This window comes from Dendrobates tinctorius, unplaced genomic scaffold (genome assembly GCF_039654945.1).
Source record: "Dendrobates tinctorius isolate UK_male_01 unplaced genomic scaffold, ASM3965494v1 ptg000012l, whole genome shotgun sequence".
NCBI classification, from domain to species: domain Eukaryota; kingdom Metazoa; phylum Chordata; class Amphibia; order Anura; family Dendrobatidae; genus Dendrobates; species Dendrobates tinctorius.
Genome location: NW_027361680.1, coordinates 10,249,863 through 10,269,060, shown reverse-complemented (window position 1 = coordinate 10,269,060; position 19,198 = coordinate 10,249,863). Strand labels below are relative to the sequence as shown.

The 19,198-nt window shown below is 44.2% G+C and overlaps 1 protein-coding gene across 10 annotated transcripts in view; it reads left to right on the top strand.

The window, feature by feature from the left end:
* Positions 1-19,198, top strand: part of RBFOX2 (RNA binding fox-1 homolog 2) — a 346,684-nt gene that overhangs the window by 222,168 nt on the left and 105,318 nt on the right. The window contains exon 11 of one of the 10 annotated variants that reach the window (XM_073557992.1): positions 17,506-17,832. The exons of 8 other annotated variants lie outside the window; for them this stretch is intronic. In XM_073557992.1, coding sequence (XP_073414093.1) covers positions 17,506-17,571 — 66 coding nt within the window. In that variant the 3' untranslated portion in view covers positions 17,572-17,832. Of the gene's footprint in view, positions 1-16,684; positions 16,973-17,505; positions 17,833-19,198 lie in introns of those variants that run through there. One more of the 10 variants, XM_073557991.1, reaches the window with a different exon arrangement.

Below are 19,198 nucleotides of genomic sequence, written 5' to 3'. Positions count from 1 at the left end.
TACAGATGAGTGCTATGTGCGAAAAATTTGCATTGCACTCGTCCCAATGTTAACCTATGAGGCAGCTTCCTTCAGCCGATTCTTTCTCTGCCGTATTATACGTGCTGAGAAAAATCACAGCATGCTGCGATTTGCACCATATTACACCCGTAAAACGCCAATGCAAGTCTATGGTGGTAAGAAAAATACGGATTACACACGGACCAGACATGTGACTTGCGAGAAATACGCACCGGTGTCCTTTAACAAAAGCCGGCAATTCAGTGCGCGATATAGTAAAATCACACTGACATGTTTAATAAAGAATACATATATACACATAGTGTATATGTGTGTGTGTGTGTGTATGTATATATGTATGTATGTATGTGTGTATAGATAGAGAGAGATAGAGAGAGATATATATATATATATATATATATATATATATATATATATATATAAAAAACATGTTAGATTATACTCACCCAGGGGGAAGGTCCGGTCCGATGGGTGTCACGGTCCGGTCCGGCGCCTCCCATTTTCATACGATACAGTCCTCTTTCCTTCCTGTCGTGGCTCTGGCTCTGACGCACTGCTCTGCCCTGTTGAGGGCAGAGCAGAATACTGCAGTGCGCAGGTGCAGGACCTCTCCCCACGCCTGCGCACTGCAGGGCTCTGCTCTGCCCTCAGCAGGGCAGGGTAGAGCAGTGCACCTGCGCAGGAACCACGACAGGAAGCAAAGAAGAGGACATCATCGTATGAAGATGGGAGGCGCCGGACCGCGACACCCATCGGACCGCCCCCCCGATGAGTATAATCTAACGTGTTTTTCTTATCTTTCAGGTTACATCGAGGGCTTATCTACAGCACTACAGACTGCTGTAGGTAAGCCCCTGATGTCGGTGCCGTCAGCTAATAGTCGAAAAAAAGGGTGACAGATTCCCTTTAACCCGGCTTAACGTCACCTTTCAATAGCAAGGTGACCTTAACCCATGAGCCACCGCTAAAGGCAATGGGAATAGAGAGGCTAAGTGCCAGAAAAGGCTCATCTTATAGATGCGCCTTTTCTGGGGTGGCTGGTTGCAGATTTTTTTTTAGCCAGGGGGGGCAATAACCATGGTCCCTCTCTAGGCTATTAATATCTGCCCTCACTCATTGGCTTTCCCTCTCTGGCGGAGAAAATACTGCGTGAGCCCACGCAATTTTTTTTCAACAAATTTACCTGTTAATTTAACACCTACATGTCCAAAATTTTACACACACACACTAATCTTATTATTCGTCAAAGACATATAAAAAAATAAATTAAATGGTTTACTGTATGTAAACCATGTGTCATTTCATGTCGGGTTTTGTAATGATTTTACAGAAGCCGCCAACTGATTTAGCGGCTATTATGCTATGTAGAACTCTATAAACTATAAAAAAAATATGTATGTGTATATAGTGTATTCTATGTGTATATATCTATTCTTTCGTTTGTGTTTTAACCTGTCATTGGGATCCATTATGTCCATTTTGCAAGCCGGCAAGAAAATCTCGTAGTACGGATGTCACACGGATGCTTAGATGCAAGAAAATCGCATCCTCGCATTATAATCTGATGACATACCTGATGGCATGATGGATCACTGTTCATGAAATATTGGTGCGATTCTGGTTCGTGAAAAACGGATCATATTTTTATATGTTGTGTGTGACTCCAACCTAAGAGTTTTAGCAGTTTGAAAGGTGAGAAAAGATCCGATTTTGGAGATGTTTTTAAGATGCAGGAGATGTGAGTGAGTGATCGGATATAGGGAATAAAGTAAATTTTAGTGTCAAATATAACCCCAAGACAGTGGGCATATGCTGCTTGGGAGTTATGGCTGAACACTCAAAGGTATTTTCAATATCAGGTAGAGTTAGGTTAGTCGAAGGACTATACACAAGAAGTTCAGTTTTGGTGAGATTCGGTTTCAGATGTAGGGAAGACCTTGTTGGAGATAGCGGACAAACAGTCCTTAGTATTTTGTATTAGGGTTGGCGGTAATGTCAAGGGAAGAAGTGTATAATTGGGCTTGTAATAGATTAAAGGAAAAGAGTATCAGGAAGTTAGCGGATCAAGACAAAGTGGTAAATCCAACATTGACCATGAAGATCAGAATACAGCTCGTAGTGCAGATTAAAAAACACACACCACTTGATTAAAGCTACAATTGGCAATGGTCTGACCATTTTCAGAGTGCTTAAATAGCCCTGTTTTTGGAACGAATGATATCTGGAGGAGATTCCACAGACCCAGCCAGATAGGACAGCTAAGCTGTCATTCACAATACTCGCATCTTTGCCTCGGATTGGGCAGTAGAGCAGTCACTCAGTCCTGACAGCTCCACAAACCCTCAATCCCATAGGGAAGCAGAGATATCACCTCACTAATTTATCCCCTGTTCGTGTATATATACAGTCAAGGCTAAAAGTATTGGCACCCTTGAAATTGATCCAGAAAATGAAATTCCCCCCCAAAATTATTGAAATTACACGTTTTGTTATACACATTTTCATGTGTATTGTGTCAACACAAACAAAACAAAGAAAAGATTCAAATTGGACATAATTTCACACACAGCCCCCAAAATGGATAAGACAAAACTTGTCACCCTTAACTTAGTTATAGGAAGCAAATGATTGCAGTCATTTATTCCAGAGGGTGTGAAACCAAATACTATCAACAAGCTTCTTACACCTCTCAACTGGAATTTTGGACCACTCTTCTTTTGCAAACTGCTCCAGGTCTCTCATATTTGAAGACGTCCTCTCCGAACTGTATTTTAAGTTCTCTCCACAGGTGTTCAACGGGATTTAGATCCAGAACAATTGCTGGCCATTTCAGTGCTCTCCAGTGTGTTTCCATCCACTCTCTGAAGAGACAATTTGCATAATTAGCATATTTTCCAGAGGAGCATTGCGGCTTTAAATCTCCTCATCTCGACATGCTTGGCATGTCATTCTCTGCAAGGAGAAATTATACTGCTTTGATATCGGTCAGATGCCTCTCACACAGCCAAACCAGATCTCACACTTTGCACTGACGAGGGGCAGTACCCTGAAGCACAGTGTCTGCAAATTGAGATTCTGGCTTGGCTTTTATCCTAAGTCATGTAACAAGGCTCATTAAATGGTTGACATTGACTTCTAGGATTGCTACTTCCAATAGGTGGCACTAGAGTTCTAGTCCTCAATTTGCATACTAAGGTTTTAAGGTTTTACACATTCTGGTATAATCACGCCCCCCCCCCCCTTTATTTTGATGACTGTTTTACATACCCTCTCAAGCAGCTTCATCAGCTGGTCACATGAAATGGCTTTCTAGCAGTCTCAAAGGAGTTTGTCACTATATAGTCCAACTCTTCTCGAACCATACCAGTCGATTCCTCTTCTTAGTCACATAATTAATGGGACTTTCTTTTTGGCCGCAACAGAACAATGAACCAAGACTTATCTCCAGGCGAAGTGCAAATCCGATGGATTGGCATGTATTTTCAGAATGCCGTGGTTGCCATGCTGGTAAAGCTGATTTATTCCAAGTTCATTGTACACACTTTGTCATGAGCAAACCACTTTCATGCCTACCCTTCCACCTTTTCTGCATTTTACCGACATGGTGGATGGTACCAAAAAGCTCTTGAATCTTCTCAGACCGCTATACAGATTTTCACTTATCTATTGTCCAGTCCTGTGTTGCTTTGTACAAACAAAGCTGTCCTTGCTTGTGGTTCTTAGTATTCACTTTGCAGTAATTCAACCATAAAAGCCAGCTTTTTGCAGTGTCCTCTGAAGAGTTGATGTTTCGCATGTGTGTGCATCTTTTGAGGGCTGCTCTATTAGGTGCGGTCAATTTACGTTTTCTAAAACGAATAACTGATGAACTTATACTTTACAGGAGAGGTGGTATGTCTTCCTTCCCTGGGGTTAGTCCTCATGAGAACCAGTTTAATCAGTAAGTTTTCACAATTGCACTTGAGGATACTTTAAAGGTTATCTAGATTGACTGACATTCATATCTTAAATAATGAACTGTAGTTTCTTTGTTTACTTGAGTGGTTCTTACCATATTCTGGATTGGAACACTTGTGGGATAGGGCTCGGCATTGTATGGAACTGTGTGCCAGCAATTCTGCAAAACACACCTGAGGATGGCAAACACTTTCTGAAGGCAGGTGATTCCACAAATGGACTTTTGAGATGACATACCTGTTCATTGGAAGCCATTCCAGGTGACTACCTGATAAAACTGCTTGAGACAATGCCAAGGGGGTGTAAAGCTGTCCTCAGTGTAGACGAGGGTAACTTTGAGGAATCTAAGATTTTTACTTTGGTTTTGTCTCGCAGGTTTATTTTACGGTTTCCATGTGTGTGCTCCTTCATGACTTTGTTGCCCTCCTTTCTGAATGTACAATTTATTTTTCCCATACTTGCGCTCTCACTATGCTTTCATTTGCCTTTAGTTATTGCTTCTCCAATCCTTAATCTACTTTGCTATCCCCAAACCCCAGCACTCTCCAAACACACGCCTTCCCTCTTACCCCACCCCCATCTAACCTAATCTGCAGACCTGCTGCTAGACCTCACATCCCTCCTTCTAAAACACTCCAGACAATCTACTTCTCCCACTTGTTTGCTCTTTGCTTCTCCTCACTGCTAGTGACATATCTACCAATCCTGGACCTCAACAGCTGATAACACCCTTTATTTCTCCCTCCTATCACTCCCCACTTACTTGAAATTACTTCAACATTTGCAACATAAAACCCATTCTCCTGACCCAACCTCTGCCGCACTTTCTTTGAAGCGCTCTGGAACACCCGTTCCATCTACAATAAGCTCCATGTCATGCACAATCTCTTTACCTCTCATCCCTTATGCTTAATGGGCCTCACCGAAACCAGGCTGATTAACACCCTCCAAATCTTCCTCATGTTCTGTGCTGCTACGGTGGCTTCTATCTTAGTCGCACTCCTTGCCCTGCAATAGACAGAGAGAAGACTCAGTCCTCCACCATAACATCTGCACCCTTTAGCCGGCGTCAGACTGGATCACCTTGGGCCCACCAGAGAGAATCATTCTTGGGCACACTATGTTATAAAGAAATGCAAGACCAGCAATTGTGTGGTAAAACACGCTAATATCAGGGTATAATTTAGGGCAGTACACGTCTTAATGATGTAGCAGGGATTGGGGTAGCCCCCTCATATAGTATAATGCAGCCCCCCTCATAGAATACAATGTAGCCCCCATATAGAATATAATGCAGCCTTCATAGAATATAATGCAGCCCTCATATAGTATAATGCAGCCCACCTCATAGAATACAATATAGCCCCATATATAATATAATGCAGCACCCCACATAGAATATAATGCAGTCCTCATAGTATAGTATAATGCAGCGCTTTCATAGAATATAATGCAGCCCACCTCATAGAATACAATATAGCCCCATATAGAATATAATGCAGCACTCATACAGTATAATACAGCGCCCCACGTAGAATATAATGCAGTCCTACAGTATTATGGCCACTACGCACTCACTCTGTCATATACCGTATTTTTCGGACGATATGACGCACTGGACAAGAAGATGCATCTAGGCTTTAGAGGAGGAAAATAGGAAAAAAATTTGAATTAAAGAATGTGTTCAATTCTGTACGAATATCCCCCATCCTGGTGTATGTATGGGGCATATGTGTGTGTGTGTATGTGTATATATATATATACAGTGCCTACAAGTAGTATTCAACCCCCTGCAGATTTAGCAGGTTTACACATTCGGAATTAACTTGGCATTGTGACATTTGGACTGTAGATCAGCCTGGAAGTGTGAAATGCACTGCAGCAAAAAAGAATGTTATTTCTTTGTTTAATTTTTTTTTTAAATTGTGAAAAGTTTATTCAGAGGGTCATTTATTATTCAACCCCTCAAACCACCAGAATTCTGTTTGGTTCCCCTAAAGTATTAAGAAGTATTTCAGGCACAAAGAACAATGAGCTTCACATGTTTGGATTAATTATCTCTTTTTCCAGCCTTTTCTGACTATTTAAGACTCTCCCCAAACTTGTGAACAGCACTCATACATGGTCAACATGGGAAAGACAAAGGAGCATTCCAAGGCCATCAGAGACAAGATCGTGGAGGGTCACAAGGCTGGCAAGGGGTACAAAACCCTTTCCAAGGAGTTGGGCCTACCTGTCTCCACTGTTGGGAGCATCATACGGAAGTGGAAGGCTTATGGAACCACTGTTAGCCTTCCACGGCCTGGACAGCCTTTGAAAGTTTCCTCCCGTGCCAAGGCCAGGCTTGTCCGAAGAGTCAAGGCTAACCCAAGGACAACAAGGAAGGAGCTCCGGGAAGATCTCATGGCAGTGGGGACATTGTTTTCAGTCAATACCATAAGTAACGTACTCCACCGCAATGGTCTCCGTTCCAGACGAGCCCGTAAGGTACCTCTACTTTCAAAGCGTCATGTCAAGGCTCGTCTACAGTTTGCTCATGATCACTTGGAGGACTCTGAGACAGACTGGTTCAAGGTTCTCTGGTCTGATGAGACCAAGATCGAGATCTTTGGTGCCAACCACACACGTGACGTTTGGAGACTGGATGGCACTGCATACGACCCCAAGAATACCATCCCTACAGTCAAGCATGGTGGTGGCAGCATCATGCTGTGGGGCTGTTTCTCAGCCAAGGGGCCTGGCCATCTGGTCCGCATCCATGGGAAGATGGATAGCACGGCCTACCTGGAGATTTTGGCCAAGAACCTCCGCTCCTCCATCAAGGATCTTAAGATGGGTCGTCATTTCATCTTCCAACAAGACAACGACCCAAAGCACACAGCCAAGAAAACCAAGGCCTGGATCAAGAGGGAAAAAAATCAAGGTGTTGGAGTGGCCTAGTCAGTCTCCTGACCTTAACCCAATTGAAAACTTGTGGAAGGAGCTCAAGATTAAAGTCCACATGAGATACCCAAAGAACCTAGATAACTTGGAGAAGAACTGCATGGAGGAGTGGGCCAAGATAACTCCAGAGACCTGTGCCGGCCTGATCAGGTCTTATAAAAGACGATTATTAGCTGTAATTGCAAACAAGGGTTATTCCACAAAATATTAAACCTAGGGGTTGAATAATAATTGACCCACACTTTTATGTTTAAAATGTATTAAAATTTAACTGAGCAACATAACTTTTTGGTTTGTAAGATTTATGCATCTGTTAATAAATCCTGCTCTTGTGTGAAGTTTGAAGGCTCTAACTTATTTGCATCTTATCAAACCTGCTAAATCTGCAGGGGGTTGAATACTACTTGTAGGCACTGTGTGTATATATATATATATATATATATATATCCCCAATCCAGGTATACATAGCCCCCTCATTCCTAGCCTGGTATGACCCCCTCATCACCATCCTGGGCTGCATTGCCACAATCCTGGTATATATTGTCCGTTCATCCTTATTCTGGTGCGTCGGGCACCCTCATCCCTAGGGCCTGCTCCAGGTTTTCGTTGTACCCCAGGGGAAAGGGACTCAGTGGGCCCCTTTAACACATACCAAAATTCATGTTGCAGAGATACGGCAGAGAAATATAGGTGTAGTACAATGCCCAAAAATTCACTTATATTAAATTAGTAATATCAATTATAAATTCTACAATAGCGCAGAAACCAGACAGTATAATCCTCTATACAGTATTATGGGCACCACATAATGCTCCATACAAAATGAGCCCCATATATTGCTCCATATAGAATAATGGACCTCATATAATACTCCATACAGTATATAATGGGGCCCATGTATTGCTCCATACTGTGTAATTGGTCCTAAATAATTCTCCGTACAGAATATAATAGGCCCCATATATTGCTTATTTCAGTATAATGGGCCCCATATATTGCTCCATACAGTATGCTGAGAACCATTATTGCTCCTTAAAGTATGAGCCCCATGTAATGCTCCATACAATATGCTGAGCTCATATATTGTTTCATACATAATGGGTCCTATATAATGTTCCATACAGTATATGATGGGTTCCATATAATGCTCCAGTATATCATGGGCCTCATAATATTGCCCCATACACAATGGGCTATATATATATAATGGGCCCCATATGATCCATATATAATGGGCCCCATACGATGCTCCATATATCATGGGCCCCATATATGATGCTCCAGTGTATGATGGGCCCATACAGTGAAGGAAATAATTATTTGATCCTTTGCTGATGTTGTAAGTTTGCCCACTGACAGACATGAACAGTCTATAATTTTAAGGGTAGGTTAATTTTAACATTGAGAGAATATCAATATCAAAAATAAAATCCAGAAATTCACATTGTATAAATTTGGATTTTGCAGTGAGAAATAAGTATTTGATCCCCTACCAACCATTAAGAGTTCTGGCTCCTACAGACCAGTCAGATGCTCCTAATCAACTCGTTACCTTCATTAAAGCCAGCTGTCTTGCATAGTCACCTTTAATTGAGCCTGTGGACAGGAGTCTTTTATAATCAGTCAGATTCTAACCTCTGCAACATGGGCAAGACCAAAGAGCTTTCTAAGGATGTCAGAGACAAGATCATAGACCTGCACAAAGCTGGAATCGGCTACAAAACCATACGCAAGACGCTCAGTGAAAAGGAGACAACTGTTGGTGCAATAGTAAGAAAATGGAAGAAATACATAATGACTGTTAATAAACATCAATCTGGGGCACTGTCACGATTCGACTGACGAGTGACCTGGGACCAGGGGGCACATTTCCTGACCCTAAAACTAGCTCAATGTCAGGAGCCCCGCACTGCACTTATTCACTGAGCCAGTGCAGGTGTCCTGGGTACAAAGACAGTGCTCAAAGATACCTGTGGAGCAGGGCAGCAGTGGTGACGATGCGTGCTTCAGAGTATCAGGACCTGAAGCACATGACTGCTGGGGGCGTGGCCTAAGCTCCACAGATCTAGGAGCTGCAGGGAAACTCCTAGAAAGGTAACTACAGGACAATGTTACCAAGGGACATAGACAGAGACAGAAACCAGATGAAGCCAGGGTCAAAGCACAAGATAGCAATGCAGTACCAAAGGGTTAGACAGAATGGATAGTCAGGACGTAGCAATATATCAGAAAAACCAGAACAGGCAATAGACGGTACAATAGGGACAAACTGTAACGGGAGTAGTAACGATAGCAAAGCCAGGAGGTCAGAACCGGAGAAGACAATAGTACCAAAGCGAGAGACTGAGTACAGAGTGAGGGAACAGGCCGGGTCATACACGGAAAGCAAACAAGCAACGCAGAATACACGCACACCAGGGGTCAGACACCAGAACAACAGTATAGCTGACAAAGAACCCTGGTAAAGAGTGAGTATAAATACCCCTCCCAGATCCAGAAAGAGGCCACGAACACATAACCCTGTGAGTGCAGGGCAAGAACCCTGTTCAAACCATGACACTCGCTTTGTTCCACGGGATACTTCAGATGGCGTTAACACACAAAAAATATACGCACACATACAAGAGAGGTATTCACAAGGGTGTGTAGGGAGGGGGAAGAAAGTAAAACAGGGAAAGATAAGGAATTTCCAAGCGTACAAACCAGGCAACAGTCGCCAACACATTCCTCCAGCACTCCTTTACAACACCAACTTCTTCCACTCCAAGATCATGTAGCTGTTGCTAACTCTGAGATGACTTCATAATCGAGCACAGATTTTATCGGGAAAAGGAGTGGCTAATAGAGCACAGCTGAATGTAGAAGTTTTCCAATATATCCAATTAATCCCTGTTATGCTGGAAGAAATGAACATGTTTAATACACTGGAGAAGTGCTTCTCAGCGTAGCAGGAGCAACCAGACGCTGTGGTCTTCTGACTCTGCTGCGTTGTGGTAACACCGTGACAGGCACCATGAAAAATCTCACCTCAAGGGGTATCCCTTAATCATGATGCTGCTGAGAGATCACCCTAAAACTACACTGGGGAACTTGTTGTTCTCAAGGCATCTGAGACCACAGTCAACAATAAAACCATTGGTAACACATTACACCGTAAAGGCTTAAATTGCTGCAGGGCCCATCTGAAGTTTGCCAATGAACACCTGGATGATTCTGTGAGTGATTGGGAGAAGGTGCTGTGGTCAGATGAGGCAAAAAATGATCTCTTTGGCATTAACTCAACTCGCCGTGTTTGGAGGAAGATAAATGCTGCCTATGACCCAAAGAACACCTTCCCCACTGTCAAGCATGGAGGAGGAAACATGTTTTGGGGGTTTCTTCTAAGAGCACAGGACTGCTTCACCGCATCAATGGGAGAATGGATGGAGCCATGTATTGTAAAATCTTGAGTGACAACCTCCTTCCCTCTGCCAGGACATTAAAAATGGGTCGTGGCTGGGTCTTCCAGCAAGACAATGACCCAAAACATACAGCCAAAGCAACAAAGGAGTGGCACGTTAAGGTCCATGGAGTGGTTTAGCCAGTCTCCACACCTTAATCCCATAGAAAACTTGCAGAGGGAGTTGAAGCTCCGCGTTGCCAAGTGATGGCCTCAAAATTTTAATGATTTAGAGATGATTTGCAAAGAGGAGTGGACCAAAATTGCTCCTGACGTGTGCAAACATCAACTACAAAAATGTCTGACTGCTGTGCTTGCCAACAAGGGTTTTTCCACCAAGTATTACCATATTTTACGGATTTTAAGATGCACTTTTTTTCCCCCAAATTTGGGGGGAAATGGGGGTGCGTCTTAAAATGCATATATACCTTACAGGTACCGTTGCTGCAGCAGGCTGGGATGAGGGGGGTCTCCGGCGGCGCGGGTGGGCTCTGCCAGCGTTTTTTTTTTTTTTGAAAGGCCAGAGCTTCCCGCAGTTCCGTGGTTTCCTGTGCGGTGGACTCCGGTAAAATGTCCGCCGGGGGGGGGGGCGGCGCATGTGCAGATGGAGACCTCGGGTGATGAGATTTCAGCGCTGAAATCTCATCTGCCGAGATCTCCATCTGCGCATGCACCGCCCGTCGGCGGCCATTTTCCCGGAGTCCACCGCACAGGAAACCACGGAGGGGGGGGCTCTGGCCTTTCACAAAATGTCGCCAGAGCCCAGCAGCACCGCTGGAGACACCTGCAGCACCGCCGGGCACCCGTAGCGCTGGACACCAGCGGCGCACTGCACATCAAACACCCCCCTCACCCCAGCCTTCGATCCTGGGACCCCCCCTTCACCGCAGCCTCCACCTCCGGTAAGCAATAAGACGCATGGTTTATAATATGTACCACCATTTTATTAATTCCTATTTTTTTCAAAATTTGGGATGCGTTTTTTAATCAGGAAAATACGGTAGGTCTTGTTTGCCAGAGGGATCGAATACTTATTTCTCACTGCAAAATGCAAACAAATTTGTATCATTTATAAAATGTGATATTCTGGATTTTTGATATTCTATCTCTTAATGTTAAAATTAACCTACCCTTAAAATTATATACTGTTCTTGTCTTTGTCAGTGGGCAAACTTACAAAATGAGCAAGGGATCAAATAATTACTGGTATTTCCTTCACTGTATATGATGATCTGGTGTATAACGGAACCCATATAAAATGCTCCACTCTATAATGGGCCCTATTTATGATACTCCAGTGTATAATGAGCCCCATTTTATGATGCTCTAGTGTATGATGGTCCCATATATGATGCTCCAGTGTAGTATGGTCCCCATATATTGCTCCAAACATCAAAAAAAAAAAAAAAAAATGCTCACCTCTCCTCACTGGCCGCTGCTCTGCTCCTGACTCCTCAGTGTCGCCATCTTCCGGCTCTCTGCACTGTGACTGTGTTCAGTCAGAGAGCGCACAGACATCACTCAGGAGACACAAGACGATACAGCAGTAGAGCGGTGAGAGGTAAGTATCGCAAGTGCCAGGGCCCTGATCAAGCTGGAGAGGGGCACAGGTATCGGGCCCCTATAGCGTGCCGGTGTCCCTGACGGCAAGTGGGCCTGTTAAAGTGAAATTGGTATTCACTTCTCTCCATGCCCATGGGTATTGGGAGCAGTGAATATTCATTTCTCTTTAGCAGCGGACATGGGCTTTAGCCGCAGCAGCTGATTCCTGTCACTCGCTGTTCCGCTAGCAAAAGGCAGATCCCTCTGACTCTTTGCTCCCAAAGCAGCTGCGTGGTGTGCCGCTATTAGCGACACGCCACTGGCTGGGGGCTCTAGGCAGCTGCTGGCCCTGCATGCCAGCAGATGTTGATGCTTCCGGTTCTCCATTGGGCCAGTCCGACCCTGCCTTCAAGTTAATCCCACCTCTACCCTCCCTTATCCTCATTTCTTTTCATGTTCACTTTATCTGTATCTACTCTCCTTCCAAGTGGCTGTCATTTACCGACCCCAGGCCCAGCCACTGTCTTTATTGACAACTTATCCTCTTGGCTTCTACACTTTCTCTCTGCTGAAAGTCCCATCATTATCATAGGTAACTTCAACATCCCCACTGACACCCACCAGTTGGCAGCCTCCAAACTCCTGTCGCTTTCTTCATCCTTTAGTCTTGCTCAGTGGTCCTCCACAGCTATCCACATATATTAGACCTTATCTTCATCTGCCTCTGCTTCATATCTAACCCCGCAACCTCACCTCCCTCTATCTGACCACCATCTCCTCACTTTCTCATCACTGTTCTCCTTGCATGTGCTCCAGGCAACTCGCACACCCTGCAGAATCATTGCACACATCAACATTCACACACTGACTCTACCACTGTCCTCCATATCTTCATGCCACAACATGGTGCCACTATTTTCTACAATGTCACACTTGCATCCACTTTTGACTCAGACGCGCCTCTCGTACTTGGCAGTGTGACTATACAATAGATGATCCTGGCACAACAATCTTGCTAAAAAGCTTAGACAAGTGTCCAGGGTTGCATATTGGCTTTGGAAGAAGTCACTTGACTACATTTAAACAAGAAGCCTTCACATTCAAGTCTGCCCTCACCTCTGCTAGACAACTTTACATCCCTCATATCTTCCTTATTAGCGATGTGGGAGCATTGCCTGTATACATCCAGGGCAATGGGGACGCAATCCCAGATGCAGGAGTATGTGGGAGAAATACGTCTCCCTAAGATCTCAGATGAGGATAGGATGTTCTTAGACAAGCCAATCACGTTGAAGGGGACGGTGGCAGACGTGGCAAATAATAAATCCCCAGGCTCTGATGGGGATCCCCATTGAATTGTATAAAAAATATGGGGGTATACTGTTACCTACATTTTTTTTTTTTTTTTTTTTTTTTTTTTTTTTAATAAATTCTTTATTTAAGAATGATATTACAGAAATATTATCAAAATACAAGTCAATATATTCAACATTCAATTTTCTTCATGAGAAAGTTCAGGGGGGAGTTAGGGAAAGGAGGGGGGTAAACGTGACGGTGGGTAAATTTTGGGAGGGGAGGAGTATGGATGATAGTCCCGTTGGACGGTTACCTACACTTTTTAAATGTTTCTGGAAGCCATTAAATCACATTCATTACCTAAATGCATGCAAGAAGCCATTATAGTAGCGATACTTAAACAAGATGAGGATCCCCTACAACCAGATTCGTATGGCTCTGGCCAATAGACTTATCAGGGTTATTTCTTCTATTGTTCATCAAGATCAGTCCAGATTTATGCCAGGAAGGTTGATGGCAACTAACATAAGACGTCTATATTTGAATCTGCAGATGCTGGTTGATAATTCAGAAGAGTCATTTGCTCCTTGGATGCAGCCAAAGCTTTTGACAGCATGGAGTGGGGATTCCTGTGGTCAGTTTTACAAGAATTTGGATTGGGGGTGGAATTTATAAATTTGATAAAAATCTTATACCAATCCTACAGCCAGGATAAGGGTGAATGGTTCCTTATCAGAAGCATTGGCATTTTGGAGCGTTACTAGACAAGGTTGTCCTTGTCACCTTTGCTTTTCACATTGGGGATTGAACCCCTGGCGATTCTGCTATGGAAACATTCTGGGATAGAGGGGTTTAGAAGAGGGGAATTGGAAGATAAAATTGCTCTTTATACGGATGACATTTTACTCTTTCCAGCTAATGCGTCTAAGTCTCTGCCGATGACAATGGAGGTGATTCAGTCTTTTGGGACCTATTCTGGACTGGTGATTAACTGGTCTAAATCGGCGGTGATGCTATTAGATGAGGGGGGGGGGGGGGTCAGGTTGTCGATCCACGTTGCTCTGGACTGCAACAGGTATCAATATTTAAATATTTGGGAGTGATGGTCTCACTTAGCCCACTAGATTATGAAAAACTAAATTTAGCCCCAATCCTCACCATGTTTACACGTAAAAGGAATTTGTGATCTAAACTTCCTTTATCAGTTGTGGGGAGTGCCAATTTAATTAAATGATATGGATGCCCCAGCTGCTGTATCTTCTCTACAATTCACCGATATTGATGCCTTTTTAGGTTCTTTTCGGCTATTGAAGGGATGTTTAGCTCTCTGCTTTGGAGGGGTGGAACGGTTTGTATTAAAATGGAAACTCTGCAGAGGGACAAATCAGACGGGGCAGTGGTTAGAGGATGGGAGGATACAGGTAAATATGTGTTAAAGGATCTCCTCCAGTGGTGGGTAAATAGCTGATTTTTATATGAAGCATTAGAGGGTAACAAATTTAAATCTTCTCCAAAAAAAAACTTCCCACATTATCGTTAAAGGGAACCTGTCACCCCCCCCCCCCCCCAGGCATTTTTAAGTGAAAGCGCCATCTTGTGCAGCACTAATGCTGCATTCTGTCAAGGTGGCTCTGTTACTTAGCTTCCGTTCCACCTCAGAAATAATCGTTTATAAAATTGTTCAAAAATACCTGAAATTTGACAGGGGGGCAGGTCTTTCCCTCTCTGACAGACGACTCGCATCCATCAGTCATTTCGTATTTGGCGCCGCCTCCTCAGTTTTCTTTTGAAATGCTGGCGCCTGCGCTGTACTATATCTTGGGCATGCGCAATCAGCGCTGCCTGTGCTCTCAGATCACGGCCACAGATCCCGCCCCGCAGTTGCTTATGATTTATTCACTGCGGGGCTGGGAACCTCGGGCATGCGCAGTAGTTATCTGCGGCTCTCATGCCCAAGATTCCCTACCATAAGCGACTGTGGGGCGGGATCTGTGGCCGCTCAATATGAAGGCCGGGATGTGATCTTCTTCCCCAAATCCTCTCTTCCCTTGGAGTCAAAGACCCTTTCTCTCTCCTGGATCTCCTCATGCCTTTCTAATTACACGTGTCACATGAGGTCAGAGCAAAGCACTGCAGTGCACAGGCGCCAGGAAAGGTCAAAGAGCCACGGCACACTGCAGTACTTTTCTCTTCCTTGCCTCAGAGTAAAAGAAAGATCAAAAGTCCAAAGTGTGTTTCAAAAGGTATATCAATTTTATTAGAAAAATATTACAGGTAAGGGGAGCAAGGAAAGTGCATACACATGTGGGCAAAATTGTTGGTACCCCTCGTTCCTCGTTTAATGACAGAAAAACCCACAGTGGTGACAGAAATAGCTTGAATCTGACAAAAGTAGTAATAAATAAAAAATTTATGAACATGGCCAAATGAAAGTCAGACATTGCTTTTCAACCATGCTTCCACAGAATTTTTAAAATAATAAAACTCCTGAAATGGTCCTGGACAGAAATGATGGAACCCTTAACATAATGTTTAGTTTGCACAACCTTTTGAGGCAATCACTGCAATCAAACGCTTCCTGTAACTGTCAATGAGACTTCTGCACCTCTCGACAGGTATTTTGGCCCACTCCTCAAGAGCAAACTGCTCCAGTTGTCTCGTGTTTGAAGGTTGCCTTTTCCAGACGGCATGTTTCCGCTCCTTCCAAAGACACTCAATAGGATTTAGGTCAGAGCTAGTGATGAGCAAGTATACTCGTTGCTCAGGTTTTCCCGAGCATGCTCGGGTGTCCTCCGAGTATTTTAGCGTGCTCGGAGCTTTAATTTGTGTCGGACGCAGCTACATGATTTGTGGCTGCTGAACAGACTGAATACATGTGAGGAATGCTTGGTTTGTTTGTTATTGCATACCTTGGGAAAAGACACCACTATGGGAGGGAGCTCCAAACTTAGTATGCTGTATATCAGTCCTGAAAGGTGGTCGTCTCATATCTGTTCCCTTTAACCCCTTCAGCCCCCAAGCCTGTTTTCACCTTCATGACCAGGCCAAATTTTACAATTCTGACCAATGTCAGTCACATTTGAATGGATCCCATGACACTGTGTACTTCATGATAGTGGTAACATTTCTTCAATATGACTTGCGTTGATGAAAAAAAAAAAAAAAAATGAAATTTTGGCAAAAACTTTGAAAATGTTGCAATTTTCATACTTTTTAATTTTTATGCCCCTTAATCAGCACAATTTTTTTAAACTTTTTTTGTTAGGAAGTTAGAAGGGTTAAAAGTTGACCAGCAATTTCACAAAATTTGCAAAACCATTTTTGTTAGGGACAGCATCATAAAATTACACCCCTCCAAAATCCTCAAAACCACACTCAAGAAATTTATTAACCCTTCAGGTGTTTAAAAAGAATAAAAAATGTGGATGGAAAAAATGAATATTTAACTTTTACAAAAATTTTACTTAGACTTTTTTTTCCCACAAGGGTAACAGAAGAAAATGGGCCCAAACAAGTGTGCAATTCCTCTTGAGTACGCAGATGCCCCATATGTTGGGGAAGACCACTGGGTGAACGTCAGGGCTCGGATGGCAAGAAGCACCATTTGACTTTTTGAACGCAAAATTAGCTGTAATCGAGAGCGGGCCCCATGTCACACTTCTAGAGCCTCTGATGTGCCTAAATAGTGCAAACCTCCCCACAAGTGACCTCCTTTTGGAAACGAGACCATCTCTAGGAACTTACCTAGGTGTGTGATGAGCACATTGAGCCGTGAAAATTAAAGACACTTTTTTTTTTCCACAAAATTGTCATTTAGCCCCATGTTTTTTTTTTTATTTTCATAGAGGTAACTTGAGAAATTACACAACAAATTTTGAGGTCCATTTTCTCCTGAGTACGCTGATGCCTCATATGTGGGAGAAAACCACTGTTTGGGCGCACGTCAGGGCTCAGAAGGGAAGGAGTGACATTTTGGAATGCAGACTTTAATGGAATGGTCTGCGGGTGTCTAGTTGCATTTGCAGAACATCTTGTGCCTAAACAGTAGTTTTTTCACCTACATATTGGAATTGATCTAGTGTTTTCATGGTATGTGAATTTTTAATGCGGTGGCATATACGTAAATTATGTAGTGTGCCTCAGGTTGGCGTACGTGAGTTGTGGAAGTCAGAAATGAATTTGGTTGTGATGTTGTAATAGGCTATGTGGATATCATTTTGTGTATATTTCTATTTCACTTATTTTCATAGTGTTTTTCTTGTATGTCTATAGCCTGACTGTATCTGTCTCTTGATGACCCCCTGTAGTTCTTTAATCCGCAAGGCTCCTTTGTTCTCCTCTGGGAGGCCTGGAAACTGCCACAACCTGTTTGACTACCCCTGGACACAAGGAAGTGGGTGGGGAGGACAGGAGCTGGGCAAGTCAGTTCCAGTGTGGAGAGGATCGTGTAAAGACTGCACTTCAGAGAGAAGGACCCATTTTATCCTCTGGTGCTAGAGTTTTGGAATCTCGTCTCCCTTGACATTTTATCCGGTTACTGGACTACATTCTTGTTCTGGACTATTGTATCCTCAGTGTGGTGAATTGTTTATGGACCTTCTAATTTTGCCTGTAATAAAGGTCTTGGGATTGTTCACCCTTCCCTCGCTCTGTTGATTGTGTGGTATTGGAGAAGGACCCTGTGACAACTGGTGGCAGCAAGGGGATCAGCAGAGCGTAACCCAATGGAGAACCATCCACATAGTGAGTAGAGAAATTAGACTGTATCCAGTTTACAGGAGAGAGCCAGAGACCTGGGCCTGAACTACCAGGGACTTACTAAAGAGGCCTTAATCGATCTACTGGTGGGTGCTAGCCTGGCCACCTCCTCCCAGATGTCTGAAGGATGAGCACTGGAGACAGGGATCCCCATCCAGAAAAGCCAGTGGTTGGTGTGGTACGAAGAAGAGATGGCGGTTCTGGGCCCCGGCGTCTCTCAGGAGTACAAGGAGGAGGCTGCCCGCCGGGCACAGCGGAGACAGGAAGCAATGGAGCTTGAAAGAGAGAGTAACGCAATGTGGAGTGTAACCCCAACGATCCGGGAGCCTGTATGGGTCACCCGGACAGTTTAAGCCATTTGATGAGGCTTCCGGAGATGTGGAGGGGTTCTTCAAAGACTTTGAGCAGCAGTGTGCTGTGATGGAGGTGCTCCACTCTAGCTGGATGCGTTTGTTAGTGGGGCTCCTGAACGGAAGCATGGTGGAGGCTTACCGAACCATTGATGCACCTTGGAATCGGGATTATAACATTGTAAAGCGGACTATCCTGAATTACCATGCTGTCACCCCAGACTCGTATAGGGCCAAGTTCCGAGACCTCCCATGCACCACGGGGGGATCGTTTAGGATGTATGCACATAAGATGTCCCAGGCATGTTGGAGATGGCTGGAAGCAGAAAACTCCTTTACTGTGGAAGATGGTATACAGGCGTTTCTTATAGAACAATTTTTCTTGCCAAGTGCCCCGCAGAGGTACGGGAATGGGTCTGGGAGCGCACACCGTGTACCGTGGATAGAGCTGCAGCCCTGGCCGATGAAGCCCTTGCTATCCGCAATGGAGGAGGCTTCTGGACAATGAACCACGGCCTGCTCCCGCGCCCCGTCCCCCTCCAGTTATATCTGCCCTTCCACCTAGTCGCATGCCGATGACAATCACGCCTCACAATCCTAGGCCATAACAGTCCCGACCACGACCTGGGGGTATCACAGAGAGGAGGTGTTATGGGTGTGGGCAACCTGGACATTTGCTGTCTGGCTGTCCCTCCAGGATTCGGAGGGAGCCCCACCTCGTCCAGTGCATCTTGTGCACTCTACCCCGCCTGAGGAAGAGCTACCATCACCCCCACCAGAGTGGACCACCGACCACGGCACCATAGATACTCCTCCTGGAGTGTATGGACTTTGGCCTCTGTCCTTTAGCTACTCAGAGCAGCGGCAACGCCACCTGCAGGATGTCTTAATT